This window comes from Leptodactylus fuscus, chromosome 6, assembly GCF_031893055.1.
Source record: "Leptodactylus fuscus isolate aLepFus1 chromosome 6, aLepFus1.hap2, whole genome shotgun sequence".
NCBI lineage: Eukaryota > Metazoa > Chordata > Amphibia > Anura > Leptodactylidae > Leptodactylus > Leptodactylus fuscus.
In genome coordinates, this window is record NC_134270.1 from 3508927 (window position 1) to 3527343 (window position 18417).

Consider the following 18417-nt stretch of genomic DNA (forward strand, 5'->3'; position numbering starts at 1 on the left):
GAACTGTGGTCAGTACAAGGACATCCCACTTGTCCTTATACATGACCACCAGCATGTTCCCATTGCACATGGCCCTACTCTCACCCCTTCCTAGGACAACCTCTCTGATTTCTGGGCACAGTCCCACAGGCTGCAGTTCCTCTGGACCTGTGACCCCTATAGAGCGGGATGCTGGTATAGAAGTTCTCCACATTGAGGTGATACCCCTGGTCCAGCAATGGCTGCAGAAAATCACACAATAGGTTCCCTGTAACTCCTAGGATTGGGGGGCAGCCTGGGGGCTCAGTTCTTGTGTCCCTTCCTTCATAAACCCTATTCTGGGGTCATAAAATTTTGGGGGTTTGTCACCTGGAAACTGGAAGTGAAGTTACAATATTTTGGGGTCTCAGGTCCCGGATACAATAAGTGTCTGAACTTTTTGGATTGTAGAATTTTAGACAGTATCTGATGAGCGCCGTGCCTCACTTCTGGATCCCTTCTCCCTCTTTTGGTTTTGGGTTTTGGGTCTTCTGCTGCCTATAATAGGTGGAGGACCAGGGGAGGTGTAAAAAATAACAAAAGTTATAGTCACCTTCCCTAATTTCTGCTGGGCCTCCTCCCGGCATCCCGCGCTCTTTCTGGTTTCTCTTTTTGCCTCTCCCGGCCTACTGTGTGATGTCGTGTTCCGGGGTCTCCAACGAAACTTGGAGTCACATGACTTAAGCCAGTGTTGCAGTATGTGTTACATACGTGTGAGTATGACATGACGTATATGCGACTTGTCCTCCATCACAATGTAACAAACCAGAGATTTCTTTGTTAGTCAAAGTATTAACTTACAAATCAAAATTTTTTTGAAAAATATTTTTTATTAAACAATTCCCAAAAAAAAACCAAATCGTAAACATCTGACATATTTGTATCTTCATCCCCGTTCCTATTTCTACAGGAATTTTGAGTGATGTAACATTGTCGTTTCAATTATTTGCACTCCGAAGCGTCGCAACAAAAGTCGCAACAAATACAGAAAATCTTATAAGCAAAATAAAACGAATCTTCTGTTCCTGTATTGTGAATGTTACTGCAGATCATTTCTTCATCCTTTTGGCTCAGTCGGGCGATCTGGCGAGATCTAAAAAGATTATCAAAAAGAAAATTAAAAAATCCATCGGCTGTGTGCACATCAAGTACAAGACGTATGGCATGAGCGAAGATTTGCATTGCAGGGCCCCCTAGTGGTGAGATATTTGCAGGTACAACATGACTGTCCCATTTCGCAATGTTTGGTAATGCTTTCAAAAACAGCAGTAGCCGCCTGGTGGCAGAAATAGTAATTGCACGCAAATTTTGGAAACACATCACACACATATCAATGAGAATATCACTGGTTAGATGTTATATCCTGGTGAAACTAATAGGAGATAGTGTTATTGTGTACTACGGATTACTGCTTAAAGGGGATGTTTCTCGACCGCCATCTCATTGCAACCTTCAATAGTGGCTGCTCCACTGATTCCAGCGCAGTTGGAATTTTTTCTCTAGCCCCCACCGTTCCCGAGCAATCATTTCTGTTATTTTCAGCACAATCATTCTCTCTACTATCAAGTGGGCGGTCCCTGACTCCAGGCGTGGGCGGTCCCTGACTCCAGCCTAGGACGGCCCACCAGACAATAAAGAGCATAACCGTGTTGAAAATAACAGAAACGATTGCTCGGGAACAGTAGGGGCTAGAGAAAAAATTCCAACTGTGCCCGAATCAGTGGAGAGGCGGCTACTGCAGGATGAAAAAGTTGCAGTTGATGGAGATGATAAAAGTTTCTCCTTAAAAGAGTTATACAGTGAACAAGACTAAATGCCTACCTATAGGAACCCCACGAATCCACAATTGTCCCTCTCAACTCTATTGGACTGTCGAAGATAACCAAGCACATTGCTCAGCTATCGTCAGAAGTCCTATAGAGGTAAATGGAGTGGTACATGACTGATCCAATGGATGGTGGATAAATGTCTTATGTGTGGCAGTCTGACCATTGGGACCCTTACTGATCAGATACCTATCCCCTAAAAATGAGTATTTTAAGGAAGTGATCGAGCAAACTAATGCACATTCTTGACTAAATTTATTTATTTTCATAGATGTGACCTTCTTCCACCACTACCACTTCTGCATAGTGTCTTCCTTGTTCTGCAAGGAGTTATTGGTACGTCCAAGCAGTTATCAGCAGCTGTACGAAATTGTCTATATTTATTTAGGGGGCCTGGTCAAAGGTCTGTATTTATTTAGGGGTCCTGGTCATGGGTCTGTATTTAGGGCCTGGTCATGAGTCTGTATTTATTTAGGGGGCCTGGTCATTGATCTGTATTTATTTAGGGGGCCTGGTCATGGGTCTGTATTTAGGTCCTGGTCATGGGTCTGTATTAGTTTAGGGGTCTGGTCATGAGTCTGTATTAGTTTAGGGGCCTGGTCATGGGTCTGTATTTATTTTGGGGGCCTGGTCATGGGTCTGTATTTATTTAGGAGGCCTGGTCATGGGTCTGTATTTAGGGCCTGGTCATGAGTCTGTATTTATTTTGGGGGCCTGGTCATGGGTCCGTATTTATTTTGGGGGCCTGGTCATGGGTCTGTATTTGTGTAGGGGGCCTGGTCATGGGTCTGTATTTATTTTGGGGGCCTGGTCATGGGTCCGTATTTATTTTGGGGGCCTGGTCATGGGTCTGTATTTGTGTAGGGGGCCTGGTCATGGGTCTGTATTTATTTTGGGGGCCTGGTCATGGGTCTGTATTTATTTAGGTTTTTTTCTGATTCCACTGCCTTAGAGGCCAATAGTGGGATCTCGCTATATACGGATTTCTAGGATTAAACATGGCGGGAGCTGCGAGTTCTGTAACAAACCTCTCCTAATCTTATACCAAAAATCGGCAGAGAGAACGGTCCTGCAGGCCAGACCCCATTATAGTCTGTCCATGGGTAACCACTTTTTAAGTGGCCTTGCTCTGCATCTTTTGGGTCCCCATGTGGACCCGAGCAAAGGAGAGATGAATACTAGCGTGGGCCTAGCGTTACAGTGAGGAGGGGCCTTTTGGCACCAGGACCCCTATTACTATAGTTAAAGGGAAGGTATGCTACTGAATAGGAGATGAATGTCACTTGCCAATATGGACACTGCCACCCGCACATGATAGCAGATATAGGTACTTACCATTCCTAATACATTTTATATACACAGGATGCCAATGCCATGATAAATGCCAATCCCAGGTTATCAGCGTGTCTGCTTATTCCGTGACTCTGAGGATAATGGAACATGATGGAAGAATTAGATGAAATATATCACATGTAACAATGTATCTATGTAATTAGCTGTTTGACAAGGCAGTGGAGCTTCGGCAATCACCACTTCTTCTTGGTTCAGTGACATCATGTCCCTTGGTCACTTCAGTCGGATTGAGCTGCAATACCAAGCACAGCCACTATGCAATGTATGGCGCCATGCTTGGTAAGCAGTGACGAGGCTGCAACACACAACACACCCTTCAAAGATGTCATCGTGGGGATGTCAGTTGTCAGATCCTCACCAATCTGCTACCGATGACCTATTCTAGGGGGAGGTCCTCAAAATCAGAGAACCCCTTTAACTTGGAAGCAATGGGTTTCAATCATACAGGATTTTGGAGGCAACAATAGTTTGGCTAAAAATATCCTGCCACTATATGTACACGGGTCTTATGCAGGTATACAGTATGTGCCTTAGATTCCTCTCCAAATTCTAGCCCTGTGAATCCCATGGCAGAAGTAGAGCTTTGACTTTCTGCCACGGCTTTGCTGATCAGCCTGAATTTTATACCACAGATTCTGTGGCTGAAGAGGTCACAGAATCCACAGCAAGATTGAGCAGGACTAGAGATGAGTAAACTGATTCCTTTAGAACTAGATTTGACCCAAAATTTCCAAAAGTTTTGGATTTCCAGAACTCAAAACTTTTGGGGTTCATCACCCACAAAACACTGTTCTACTCTGGGGGTCTCCTCATACCCTCAAGTATAAGTGCAGGTTCAGGAATCAGCAGTGATCCTGGGACACAAGACGTCATCTGGAGGCCAGAAGAGGCCTGAAGAGGGGATGTCGAGAGACCACCAGAGGCGGCAAAGATGTCTACCAGTGGTGAGGCAAGGTGAGATATCACAGTATACTTCCGGTTCTTCCCAACAAGTATTGTCCAAAAGTAACTGGAAGGTCGAATCTCATAAACATTCGTCAAAACAAATCTCGTGAGGTTTCCTCATTCCTAAGCAGAACATCCTACAAAACCAGAATCCTCCATCACTCCCCCCCCATTGATAACAAGGAGATGAATTTTTAGGTGAATCCTCCATGTGAACCTAGCCCAAGGCGTCATCATTGGCCATGACTCTACTTACTCTCACTATAAGCATGGTACTTGCTCCCGTTAACTCTTCGCCTATGCCCTCGGCTCTTCCTTTGCATTCATAGGAATCTGTATCATTTTCGGTCAGACCCTTCAGGGTGATTGTGAGGTTCCGAATCGTACCAGAGACCTGTAACCGGCTGCGGTATTCCCCGGATGTCGAGAGAGATGCGATTTCCTGGCTGCCATTCATAAGAAGCATGGAGGTGGAGGACGCCTTTGGAGAAGGGCAGTCAATGTCATTTGTTTCATTGGGTAGCTCTACCAAATAAAGAAAGTCAATCAGTTATAAAGTGTCCATTACGTGTTCTCCAACCTCTATCATGGGCTCTCCAGACGACTACACCCAGCATGCCCCTGGACCGCTAAGGTAAGTTCGGAGTGGTAATTTATCAACAACTGGGGGAACTACCATCAACATCAGATACATCGCGGGCCCCCACAACCTTGCTCCAACTTGGGAGGTGGTTGGAGGAGAAAGATGAGTGTCCGTGGCCATCCATTGACAACACAACTACTACTACTCCCATCCTCTAGTTGAACGTAAGGTTAGGGTTGGCAGTTCTGATAACAACAGAATATTTATTATACAAGATTGTTGCACATCTTTTTGTCTTGGCGTACCTGAAGTCTTCAAGATGTTCTCATCTATAGGAAGAAGAAGAAGAGAATTATGGCAATGTCTGGTCATTATACCATAGTCACCCTCCCCCACCTTCCCTCTATAATTGTCAGCTATAGGATATATGTATTTAGTATAGATGGGGGGGATCTGTCTTATTCATCCTGGTGGGCTCACCTAATGTCCTTACACCATTAACACATATAACAGGGGCCGAGCTCTATCATGTACATTGGGCTTCCATGTCTTGGCTTGTACTATCTTATGCCCCCCATTTTGGATCAAGAGTGGAAATGGGCAAACCTCACCAGATTTATGTCATGAATTATTTCTGAGCTGATTTCGACCTTTCGAATTTTCCATATTGCTTGGTTTTTAATGCAACCGAACCATTACGGATTTGTCTCAGATGACACGATGATACGATGGCTTCCATGACATGCACGGCGGTAAATTATTATACCGTGGGATCTCTTCAGACCGTAGAGTATAATAGGTGGAGGCTCAGGAAAGGTGTGAACGTAACAAACATTTATATTCACCTTCCACCTCTTCTGGGCTTCCTGTTAGTGTCCGGCGCCCTCCTGGTGATGTCATGTACCCAGGGTCAACCGTAAGGCTTTAGAAGACCATGAGTCCAGCAAGGAGGCGAGAGGCGGTGAGTATACATAATTTTTAATGTTTTTTGCATCTCCCCTAGGCCTCCAGCTATTATAGTCTGGGGTCTGAAGAATTTCTGTCCAATAGTCTAATACTCACCTTACCTTCTTACTCACTTCTCCTGGCCTCCATCATGCCAATTGCCGTTGCGTTCCTCTTTGTTCGTCTTTCTGGCCCCCTGGGTGATGTGATCGGTCCCGGGGAACCAATGAGTCCTATGATTAGGTCTCAGTGGCCCCACTGGACCTGCCAATTTCATGTTTTGATACAGGACTCAGCGATACCTTAGGGGTCATGACTTCACCCAAGAGGCCGGAGAAGGCTAGAATATGCCCAAAGAGGATTGCAAGAAACAAGTAGACTGTGGTGCAACTAGACATATAAGACTGGACTAGGAAGGAAGAATGGGTAATGGGGCGCCCCCTGGTCCTTAAAAGGGTTGTCCGGGATTGTCCATCAGTCATGTGGCCATGATGCAGCTCCGTTCCATTCACATGAATAGGACTGATCTGCAATACCAAATCTAGCCTCTATATAAAGGACGGTGCTGCAGTGAAGAGGTCACAGCAATCAATATCCTCCTCCCACACAACCCCTTTAAGGTGAACTCTCTGCCCTGAAATTCCCCCCAATAACATCCATGTTCTCTTCCTCACCTGTCTTGTCTATACACGTATAGGATCCCATATATCCGTCTGCAATCCAATTGAATTTTTCCAAAGTCCCGAAAAAACTCAATGTAGAGGAAATGTCACTTGGCTTTACTGTGAGATTAACGATTGATTGACTTCTCTTCCAAAACTGGATTTCTTTGATGTCAATGTTACTGGAGACCGAGCAGGAGACTGCGGCAGATTCTCCGACCTTGAGGTCAATTTCCTTTGGGCTTTGAGTTATGTAACTGGACATCACTGCAATATCAATAAAACATTAGAGAATCACGAGAAATCGGTAGTGTGCAATACTTTGTTTTACCTGTGGTGGCGCTGTGGGAAAATTGAACACTTGATGGCAGAGGCCTTATAGATCACAGCAGATTGATAGGGGCCCCAGTATTAGGACACTGTGATATGGTATATGGATTGTCCAATGCGGGAGGCACAGGAGTATGAGTATACTTAGTATATACTGTACTGCAATGCGTAGTATATAGATACTATGTGATATAGCGCATGGATCTCATTATAGTCATAGCACTGACCGCGGCCGCCACCGGACCAAGAGAGTCTTACAGTGCATACATGGAAAAACACAACAGTATTCTCATTATCTCCAGTCAGACTATGTGGGTTCTCCCGTACGTATCCAAGCAGAGCCTCGATCTTCAGTGTTACGTCTAAGGATGAGAGAACTGATTACCCAAATTAGAACCAGATTCACCCAAATTTTCCAAAAGGTTTGAGATCAACTTGTAACATTTGGGTTTGGTCACCCACGAAGCACTATTATACTCTGGGGTCTCCTTGGGGTTTACTATGCTTGTTAGGATTACGGATTTGTTACTTTGCTTTTTAGGATTCCAGGATTTGCGACTTTGCATTTTAGGAGTCTCGGATTTTTTACTTTGCTTTTTAGAATTTTAGGATTTGTGTTTATGTTTTTTCGGATTTTGTGATTTGTTAATTTGTGTTTTAGGATTCCAGGATTTGTTACTATACTTTTTAGGATGCCAGGATTTGTTACTATACTTTTTAGGTTTCCTGGCTTTGTTACTATGCTTTTTAGAACGCCAGGATTTGTTACTTGGCTTTTTAGGATTTTGGGTTTTATTAATTTGCATTTTAGGATTCTAGGACTCGTGTTTATGTTGTTTAGGATTTTGGAATTTGTTTCTTTGCTTTTTAGGATTCCAATATTTGTTATTATGCTTTTTAGGATTTTGGGATTTGTTAATTTGTGTTTTAGGATTCCAGGATTTCTTATTTTGCTGTTTAGGATTCCAGGATTTGTGTTTATGCTTTTTAGGATTTTTGTATTTTTGTCTATGCTTCTTAGGATTCTAGAATTTGATACTATGCTTTTTAGAATGCCGGGATTTGTTACTTGGCTTTTTAGGGTTTTGGAATTTATTAATTTGCGTTTTAGGATTCTCGGATTTGTTACTTTGCTTTTTAGGATTCTAGGACTTGTGCTTTTTTAGGATTTTGGGATTTGTTACTTTGCTTTGCTTTTTTGCATTCTGGTATTTGATACTTTGCTTGTTAGGATTTTGGGATTTGTTAATTTGTGTTTTAGGATTCCAGGATTTCTTACTTTGCAGTTTAGGATTCCAGGACTTGTGTTTATGCTTTTTAGGATTTTGTGATTTTTGTCTATGCTTTTTAAGATTCTAGAATTTGTTACTTTGCTTTTTAGGATTCCGGGATTTGTTACTTTGCTTTTTAGGATTCCGGGATTTGTTACTTTGCTTTTTAGGATTCCGGGATTTGTTTCTCTGCTTTTTATTCCCTGAAGGTTTTAGTAAAACGATTGGAAACCTTTTCTGTTATTTTTTTGTTATTTAGACTTTTTTTTCAGTCTCTGTAGTGTAATAGGAGCCATTTCTCTACAAGCCACTTCCTGAAACTTCTTCCTTCTTAGATATTTCACCACCAGCTGTGAGCAGCATTATAAGAAAGTAGAAGGAGCCGCAGCCGCTCAGCCACAAAATCTAGGTGGACCAGGTAACGTTACAGAGTTGTGGGACAATACCAAACATATCTCCATCTATTGACAGAAGGCAGCCATGTCTATTCCTGGATTGCCCAGTTAAGGTGTGTGTGTATGTGTGTGTGTGTGTGTGTGTGTGTGTGGGGGGGGGGATTGGTTAGTTACTACAACCTACTGACCACTATGTTTCAGTCGATCTTCCATTGTCCACCATTATTCCATAACAATCTGGGTGCAAACCCAGTGACGCCAAAGGCAGGAGCCAAATGTGCCAATTTACTGTATACCTAAATCTCTAGTACAAATAAGTTCACACTCACCTTGGCCAGGAATAAGGATGAAGGAAAGGACCACGGAGATCAAAAACATCTTCATGTCTTCTGTCTGTAGACAACCTATAATGTCTCATGGTTAGTTGTCGGGTAATAAAGATGGTGCATGCTGACATCTACATTTACAGACCAGAAATACATTGGGAACCATTGGTAAGTCCCATCCATATCCATTGTCTGTAGGTATCTGGGACTACTTGCTGGTTCCTCTACTGGACCTGGCTCAGCTGTACTCCACCAAACCAGAGGATGGACCAGAAAAATCCACATACGAGTGCAGATGTGAACGCACCCTTAACCAGTGCGGCATGTTACTGCCTTCAATCAACAATCTTCATATTTGCAACATTTTTCAGTTTTGCATTTGCCACATTGTACAAATTCACATTTCTAATAGAAATAGGACTAAACTACATAACAATGTACAACATGGTATTAACTAGTACAAGAGTCCAAATGATGGTCCATCCTCTTACACAACCCTGATATCTCTGTAACTTTGGGCCCCTCCTTTAATGGTGGATCGCATTTCTATAAGTATGGGGTGCAGCAGGACCCTTGCATCCATATCCTTATGAGATGATCCTTGACTAAATTACTAGACCTATTGATAATAATATGGCAGACTCTTCGTTCCCAATGCAACAGGGCTCCGAACTAGCATGGGTCATAGTATCATCCCAAGTGGTAGAAGGACTTATGGCCTCACCAGGTCCTGGGAATCCATCATGAACAAGTGCAAAAGACATAAGGATGAGGTTCAGTATTGCACCTTTACATTGTGCTAGACCTATATACATAAGCTTTAGCACACAAGCCCTTCTTACCTTACACACTTCAAAGACGCCAACGCTCTTCTGCGGAGATATATATGGAGCGAGGCTAGCGTGCATTTCCTTTTCGATAACACATTCGGTTCTTCCTCTTTTTGGTTTCATGCTAATGAGATAAAATGTTCGTTAGTTTAACCACGGGGCGTTTTTATGGTAGCAAATAACAAGGCAAACAGATCGAAGCAGATGGAGAGTAAGGAGTCAACAAATAGGTGCAGAATACTCATGAGACAAAGTATATTACTGTACCATACCAGGGACAGAGCAGCACAAGGCCCCACACGCGTTTCTCCCCATGATCGGGTACCATCTGGCTTAGGAATCAGGACATTGGGGTTTGTCTTGGACTCCTGAGGGCTAACACAAGGCCACTATAACCATAGGTTCAGCTGTACCGGGCCCTATAGTTGCGGGGCCCCCTCATCTGCCCTGGATCAAGTGAGACAGTCGCACATTTTGAGTGATGTCCTGCTGCTCCGGGCGGCACGCGGTGATTTCACCCACTATAGTGGAGCACAGAGCTATTAGCTCCATTATTCAGCCTTCAGCTGATCAGCGCAATGAGCGCCGAGCCATGGACATTACAGTATAGCCTGCAGGTCCGCCGGAACGCAGTTCAGTGAGTAGTCTCTTTTTTTTTTTTAATGTAAGATTGGTGGGTGAGGGGCGATTAAGTTAGGGGTTTACACATTCAAGAAGTTTGCACCGGGTCTCCCAATACATTACAATGGCCCTGAGCTAACATATGTTTGACCTCCTCAGATCTGGCCTGCCTTTGAGCTTCAGGTACGGCTTTAGATTACCTGCGGCTCGGTGACATTGGTGCATCTCCGCAATGCCGAAAACACCTCATTATTTCTCATTACAAATTATTTTACCTCTTGTTCCTGTATCTTAGATGAGGACTCTGATACTTGTACCTTGGAGACGTCTTACCAGCAGCTCTTACCACGTCGGTAGTCTCCTTGCTTGGAGTACTTACTGCTATCAGTCACTCCCTGTCCTTCCAGGGTTCAGTACATTTATATGGTATATTTGTTCGGGGTTCCTCTTGCCCGGCTGGTACCTTATACATTACTTCTCCCGCTCTTTCAATAATTTCATATGGCCCTTGCCATTTGGCCAGAAATTTGCTCTCCGTAGTAGGAACCAACACCAACACCCGATCACCTGGACTAAAGGATCTGAGTTTAGCCGTTCTGTTATAGACCCGGCTCTGGGCCATTTGGGCTGCTCCATATGTTCCTTCACAATGGGCAGGACTGCTGCGATTCTGTCTTGCATCAGGGTAATGGGATCTATTACACTCCGGTAAGGAGTTTGCTCTGGTTCCCGGGTTCCTTGGCCATGTCTAGGAGACCACGCGGGTGTCTACCATACACCGACTCAAATGGGGAAAAACCTGCAGAGGACTGGGGGACCTGCTAGATTGCAAATATTATATAGGGCAGCAAGTAATCCCAATCTGTGCCGTCCTTACTAACCACCCTCTTTAGCAGGTCCATAAGGGTTTTATTGAACCTCTCCACTAGGCCATCTGTCTGGGGTTTGATATACAGAGGTTTGCAGGGGTTTAATTTACAGGGGTTTACACATCTCTACCATTACCTTGGACATAATAGGAATCCCTTGGTCAGTCGGGGTCTCCTTGGGTAGACCTGTCCAAGAGAACATATAACACAGCTCCTTGGGAATTAGCTTAGCTGAGGTCTCAAGGGTCCGGCCTCAGGGTATCATGTAGTATAATCTAACTCCACTAGTATATACTGATGCCCCTTAGCTGACTTTACAACAGGATCTACCAGGTCCATGGCCTCTCTATCATGGATAGGGGTAGCAGAGAACTCCTGAAGTGTCACCCTGGGGCGGTTAGCTGACACTCGGGGCAGGAGTTACAATACTCTTGGATAAGGTTATCAATTCCTGGCCAATAGAAACGCTGTTGAATTTGCTCTTTTGTCTTCTCATACCCCAGGTGTCCTCCTAACACTTCCTAATAGGGCTGGGGCACCACCAATTGCTCAACAATTTCTCCCTGTATTTGGTTCATCCTAATAGATCTGTCCCTGATATATCCATTGCAGTCTCAGGCCTTACTATAACTCCTAGGCAGCAGGCCCGCTGCCTCGGGGTCATATTTGACGCAGACCTTTCCTTCACCCCTCATGTTGAATCACTCGCACGTTCATGTCACCTCCACCTCAAAAACATCTCCAGAATATGCCCTTTTCTCACCAGAGATACACTAAAGACACTTATTGTCTCTCTGATTCATTCTCGCCTTGACTACTGTAACTCCTTACTAATCGATCTTCCCCTCACTAAACTCTCCCCTCTACAATCTATTCTGAATGCAGCGGCCAGGCTCATCCATCAGGCTAGTCACTACAGCGAGGCCTCCGGTCTGTGCCGGTCACTATAGCGAGGCCTCCGGTCTGTGCCGGTCACTACAGCGAGGCCTCCGGTCTGTGCCGGTCACTACAGCGAGGCCTCCGGTCTGTGCCGGTCACTACAGCGAGGCCTCCGGTCTGTGCCGGTCACTACAGCGAGGCCTCCGGTCTGTGCCGGTCACTACAGCGAGGCCTCCGGTCTGTGCCGGTCACTACAGCGAGGTCTCCGGTCTGTGCCGGTCACTACAGCGATGCCTCCGGTCTGTGCCGGTCACTACAGCGAGGCCTCCGGTCTGTGCCGGTCACTACAGCGAGGCCTCCGGTCTGTGCCGGTCACTACATTGGCTGCCTATTCATTATAGAATAAAATATAAAGTTCTCCCCCTCCCCCACAAGGCTCTCCATAATGCCGCACCTCCCTACATTTCCTCCCTCATCTCTGTCTACCGCCCAACCCGTGTTCTCCGCTCACTCAATGACCTAACACTTACATCCTCTATTATCAGAACCTCCCCCGCTCGTATACAAGACTTCTCCCGAGCTGCACCACTTCTCTGGAATGCTCTACCCCGGACAATCAGATTAACTCCCAATTTCTACAGCTTCAAACGCAAACTAAAGACACATCTTATCAGAAAGGCCAATCACAATGTCTAACGTAAACCCTTAACCTTCCTCTGTCCCCGCCCCCACATTTCCCCACATGATATGATGTCATCTCAGGATAACTCCATAGGTCCGAGCTCCATCCACATGTTACAGGACACGACTGGTGACGCTCATACAGTTTTATGTTTGTGTAATGACAGTCACCTCTATTACAGAAGTGTCTGACCCCTGTATAAGCAATGCCGCCCCTGCTACCTCTTGTGTCACCCCCTCTACCTCATAGATTGTAAGCTCTTGCGAGCAGGGCCCTCAGTCCCATTGTGTGAAATGATTTTCTTTGTAATGTATCTTTCTGTCTGGCTTTGAACCCTACAAATTGTACAGCGCTGCGGAATATGTTGGCGCTATAGAAATAAAATTTATTATTATTATTATTATTATACAGTAGGTCTTGATTCATGGTTATATAGGGGAACTCCATGTTGGCCCCTGGATATTGGGGTTCTTCATTTATTCCTCCTGAAATACAAACAAATAACCAAATGATAATCCTGAAAAAATACAGAATATAAACCAAAATAAAGAAACAATGTATCTGCACATGTGTATACCTCCCCACTAACCAATCATAGCATGATTTATCTTGTAACATTTACAACCCGCCACGCAAAGACTGAGCCCTCACATGGCCATGAGGAAAAGTTGGGAATTTTGGAAGGCGGGAAGGAAAATATGAAAAAATTTGTTAACGTACAAACTACCCTGCATCCTTAAGGGGTTAAACCATAACTCTCATTGGGAATCATTCTACAAAAATCCAAGAAACCGGAGACACGGAGGTCATAGAACGGGGCAGGAACGGGACTGCAGGGAAGTAGATCAGGTCAGTAATGTGGACGAGGAGAAGGAACGCACAAGGATACAACAATCTGGAATAAAAAGACACAAAATGTTAAAAACAAGGTCAAATAAAACCAGTCATTACTAGCAGGTCAGTCATCGGAGCCAAAGCGGTGATACTAAGTATAGAAGAGAGACGTTCATAGCAAAGGAGCAAAGCTGACGTGTTCATTCAATCCATTGGGATGGAACCTTCTAAGTGTAAAGATCCATCTACATTCTCTTGTACAAGGAGCTGTTTCCTGCTCCCGCCCTTGGGTTGATACTAACAAGGTCTCACACGAAACCCCGAAGGATCCAAATCATGACAAAGCTTGAATAGTTTGGGTATCGATTCGAGAGTTGGATCCTTATAACTCTGCGTAGAAGCCATAAGTAATCAATGGATAAGATTCTACCTATTGTTTCAATGTGTGGCCACTGAATACCCCAATATTTGTTGAGGATATGACACGTGTATTAATGTGGTCAGGAATCTCACCTGTTTGTTAGAGTTACGTCTCCAATTCCATGATCGTCTGGACTGTAACAAATATGGGCTTCATTAAAGGGATTCTCCGAGGCTATAATACTGATTATTATGGCCAAGCACAGCGCCATACCTGATATAGTGGCCGTGCTTGGTATTGCAACTCATTTAGAGTAAGATTGAGCCGCCGCTTGGCCGTGTCACTAATGGATGAGATGTCACTGCCTGAGAAGAGGACGCAGAGCTCAATATCACAGTCCTAGACAATCCCTCTAAGTAAATATGAGATAAAAGACATATGGCAAGCAGAGCAATGTCACAAGCACAATATAACTGGTGCACATACTTACCGAGCCTAATACGTTATATATAAACAGGACGCCAATGCCATAATAATCCCAATCCCAACGTGTGCCATGATCCTGAGGAGGAACAATAAGGTGACATATACTCCATGGGTCTAGGATGGTTTTGGCCTCCTAAAGTAAATCACAATTTTACCATCAGGACAGAACCAAACCCGACCCCGTCTGTTCTTAGGCAAGTTCCATTTAGGGGCTGCCACATAGTAGGACGCAATGTTAGTGCGGGAGAATTTGGGGGTCAGGATTACAAGTTTGAAGGTCAAGAAATGGACCTGATACCCCCTATACCTGAGAACACGACAGATTGGGGAGATATAACCTCTTATTATATCTACTTGAGCTGTATATTTTTTAGATTGTGAACATCTCCTTGTCCTCCAGGGTTCGGGTCTCCTGTACAATATGGGATTCAATGTTCCTGTGTTTTTGACTGATATTTACCTGGTATACGGTGAACCCCTCGTGCGGGGAGTTTGGTTGATACATTATATGTTTGGATTGTTCATAGAGACACAATCTTATAAATGCAGGTAATGTTTCACCCTTATCATTCTGATCTCATCGCTATTTACTGGGCAGATTAAATCTAATAAACTTGCTCATTGTTAAATCTTGGCCGAGATCTTCAACAAACAGAAGTCAGGCTGAGATAAATTACATCCCCCGCTCCTATATACTCTGCATAAACTACATCACCCGCTCCTATATACTCTGCATAAACTACATCACCCGCTCCTATATACTCTGCATAAACTACATCACCCGCTCCTATATACTCTGCATAAACTACATCACCCGCTCCTATATACTCTGCATATACTACATCACCCGCTCCTATATACTCTGCATAAACTACATCACCCGCTCCTATATACTCTGCATATACTACATCACCCGCTCCTATATACTCTGCATAAACTACATCACCCGCTCCTATATACTCTGCATAAACTACATCACCCGCTCCTATATACTCTGCATATACTACATCACCCGCTCCTATATACTCTGCATAAACTACATCACCCGTACCTATATACTCTGCATAAACTACATCACCCGCTCCTATATACTCTGCATATACTACATCACCCGCTCCTATATACTCTGCATATACTACATCACCCGCTCCTATATACTCTGCATATACTACATCACCCGCTCCTATATACTCTGCATAAACTACATCACCCGCTCCTATATACTCTGCATAAACTACATCACCCGCTCCTATATACTCTGCATATACTACATCCCCCGCTCCTATATACTCTGCATAAACTACATCACCCGCTCCTATATACTCTGCATATACTACATCCCCCGCTCCTATATACTCTGCATAAACTACATCACCCGCTCCTATATACTCTGCATAAACTACATCACCCGCTCCTATATACTCTGCATAAACTACATCACCCGCTCCTATATACTCTGCATAAACTACATCACCCGCTCCTATATACTCTGCATAAACTACATCACCCGCTCCTATATACTCTGCATAAACTACATCACCCGCTCCTATATACTCTGCATAAACTACATCACCCGCTCCTATATACTCTGCATAAACTACATCACCCGCTCCTATATACTCTGCATATACTACATCTCCCATACCTCCCAACCGTCCCGATTTCCGCGGGACATTCACGATTTGGGTGACATGTCCCGCGGTCCCGGTTGGAGGGAGGTATGTCCCGATTTCAACTCAGATCTGCGTCCAGAGGACGCAGATCTGAGTTGAACACATATGCGGCTGAAGACGCGATTGCGTCTGCAAGCCAGGAGCCGGTGGCAGCGGCGAAGCGAGGAGCTGACACAGGTCAGCTCCTCGCTGTATGAAGGATATGAAGGATATGCTTTGCAGAGTAAGGTACATGTTATACAGTAACTGATAGTGAACCCATACAGTTACAATAGCCAAATTCAATTGATGTGACACATCACGTCTGCAAACCAGGAGCCGGCGGCAGCGGCGAAGCGAGGAGCTGACACAGGTCAGCTCCTCGCTGCAGCCACATATGTGTCAGCGAGAGAGGTGGGCAGAGAGCGGCGAGGGAGCGGAGGAGAAGGTAGGTTTAATGTGGAGGTGGAACGTGAATCTGGGGGCAGATGAAGGAGAGGACGACATGACACTGGGGCAGATGAAGGAGGGGACGGCATGACACTGGGGGCAGAGATGTGGGGACATGAATCTGGGGGTAGAGATGGGGGACATGAATCTGGGGGCAGAGATGGGGGACATGAATCTGGGGGTAGAGATGGAGGGACATGAATCTGGGGGTAGAGATGGGGGGACATGACTCTGAGGACAGAGATGGAGGGACATGAATCTGGGGGCAGAGATGGGGGACATGAATCTGGGGGCAGAGATGGGGGACATGAATCTGGGGGCAGAGATGTGGGGGACATGAATCTGGGGGCAGAGATGGGGGGCATGAATCTGAGGGCAGAGATGGAGGGACATGAATCTGGGGGCAGAGATGGAGAGGACATGAATCTGGGGGCAGAGATGGGGGACATGAATCTGGGGGCAGAGATGGGGGACATGAATCTGAGGGCAGAGATGTGGGGGACATGAATCTGGGGGCAGAGATGTGGGGGACATGAATCTGGGGGCAGAGATGGGGGGGCATGAATCTGGGGGCAGAGATGGGGGGACATGAATCTGAGGGCAGAGATGGAGGGACATGAATCTGGGGGCAGAGATGGAGGGGACATGAATCTGGGGGTAGATATGGGGGACATGAATCTGGGGGCAGAGATGGAGGGACATGAATCTGGGGGCAGAGATGTGGAGACATGAATCTGAGGGCAGAGATGGAGGGACATGAATCTGGGGGCAGAGATGGGGGGACATGAATCTGAGGGCAAAGATGGAGGGGACATGAATCTGGGGGTAGATATGGGGGACATGAATCTGGGGGCAGAGATGGAGGGACATGAATCTGGGGGCAGAGATGGGGGGACATGAATCTGAGGGCAAAGATGGAGGGGACATGAATCTGGGGGTAGATATGGGGGACATGAATCTGGGGGCAGAGATGTGGGGGACATGAATCTGAGGGCAGAGATGGAGGGACATGAATCTGGGGGCAGAGATGGGGGGACATGAATCTGAGGGCAAAGATGGAGGGGACATGAATCTGGGGGTAGAGATGGGGGACATGAATCTGAGGGCAGAGATGGAGGGACATGAATCTGGGGGAGAGATAGAGGGGGGACATATAATTTACGGGTGACTGTAGGAGAATTATACTGTGTGCGGGCACATGAAAAATTAACGAGTGGGTGGAGTCAACACAAAAGTGGGCGGGGCTAAATTTACCGCGGCGCGCGTAGCGCGCCGCACATTTTGTCCCTCTTTCTGTTCTTCAGGAGTTGGGAGGTATGCATCACCCGCTCCTATATACTCTGTGTAAACTACATCACCCGTACCTATATACTCTGCATAAACTACATCACCCGCTCCTATATACTCTGCATAAACTACATCACCCGCTCCTATATACTCTGTATAAACGACATCACCCGCTCCTATATACTCTGCATAAACTACATCACCCGCTCCTATATACTCTGTATAAACGACATCACCCGTACCTATATACTCTGCATAAACTACATCACCCGCTCCTATATACTCTGCATAAACTACATCACCTGCTCCTATATACTCTGCATAAATTACATCACCCGCTCCTATATACTCTGCATAAACTACATCACCTGCTCCTATATACTCTGCATAAACTACATCACCTGCTCCTATATACTCTGCATTAGCTACTCAGTACACACTTACAAACCACAATGTAAATTCCACAAATTGCTGCCGTCGATGGTTTGCCTGCTCTAGCGTTTCGGCAGCTCTCAAGCTGTCCTGTTCCTGAACTTGTTTCCTGCACTGTGCCTGTGATTGTTCCGGCATCTCAGCAGCTCACTGGGACGCCATATAATGAGTGTGTTGTTGGTATTGATGATCCGTCTGCTCCGGAGTTTCGGCAGCTCTCAAGTTGGCCTGGCACTGAAATTGTTCCTCGCACTGTGCCTGTAATTGTTCTGGCATCTCAGCAGCTCACTGTGACATCATATAATGAGCGTGTTGTTGGCGTTGATGATCCCCCTCAGCTCCGCTTTAGGAGAACTCTGTGACTTCTGGCTCCTTCATAG

General features: G+C 45.4%; 1 protein-coding gene across 1 annotated transcript; it reads right to left on the minus strand.

Annotated features, from left to right (window-relative positions):
- Positions 1-866: 866 nt before the first annotated feature.
- On the minus strand, positions 867-9552 carry LOC142209223 (uncharacterized). Its single transcript, XM_075278153.1, has 7 exons — positions 9497-9552; positions 8658-8732; positions 6345-6599; positions 5031-5054; positions 4399-4667; positions 3180-3268; positions 867-1111 (listed from the first exon to the last, which is right to left on the minus strand). Exons 2-6 carry the CDS (start codon positions 8710-8712, stop codon positions 3185-3187), a joined length of 687 nt encoding a protein of 228 aa, XP_075134254.1. The 5' UTR covers positions 8713-8732; positions 9497-9552; the 3' UTR covers positions 867-1111; positions 3180-3184.
- Positions 9553-18417: the final 8865 nt, after the last annotated feature.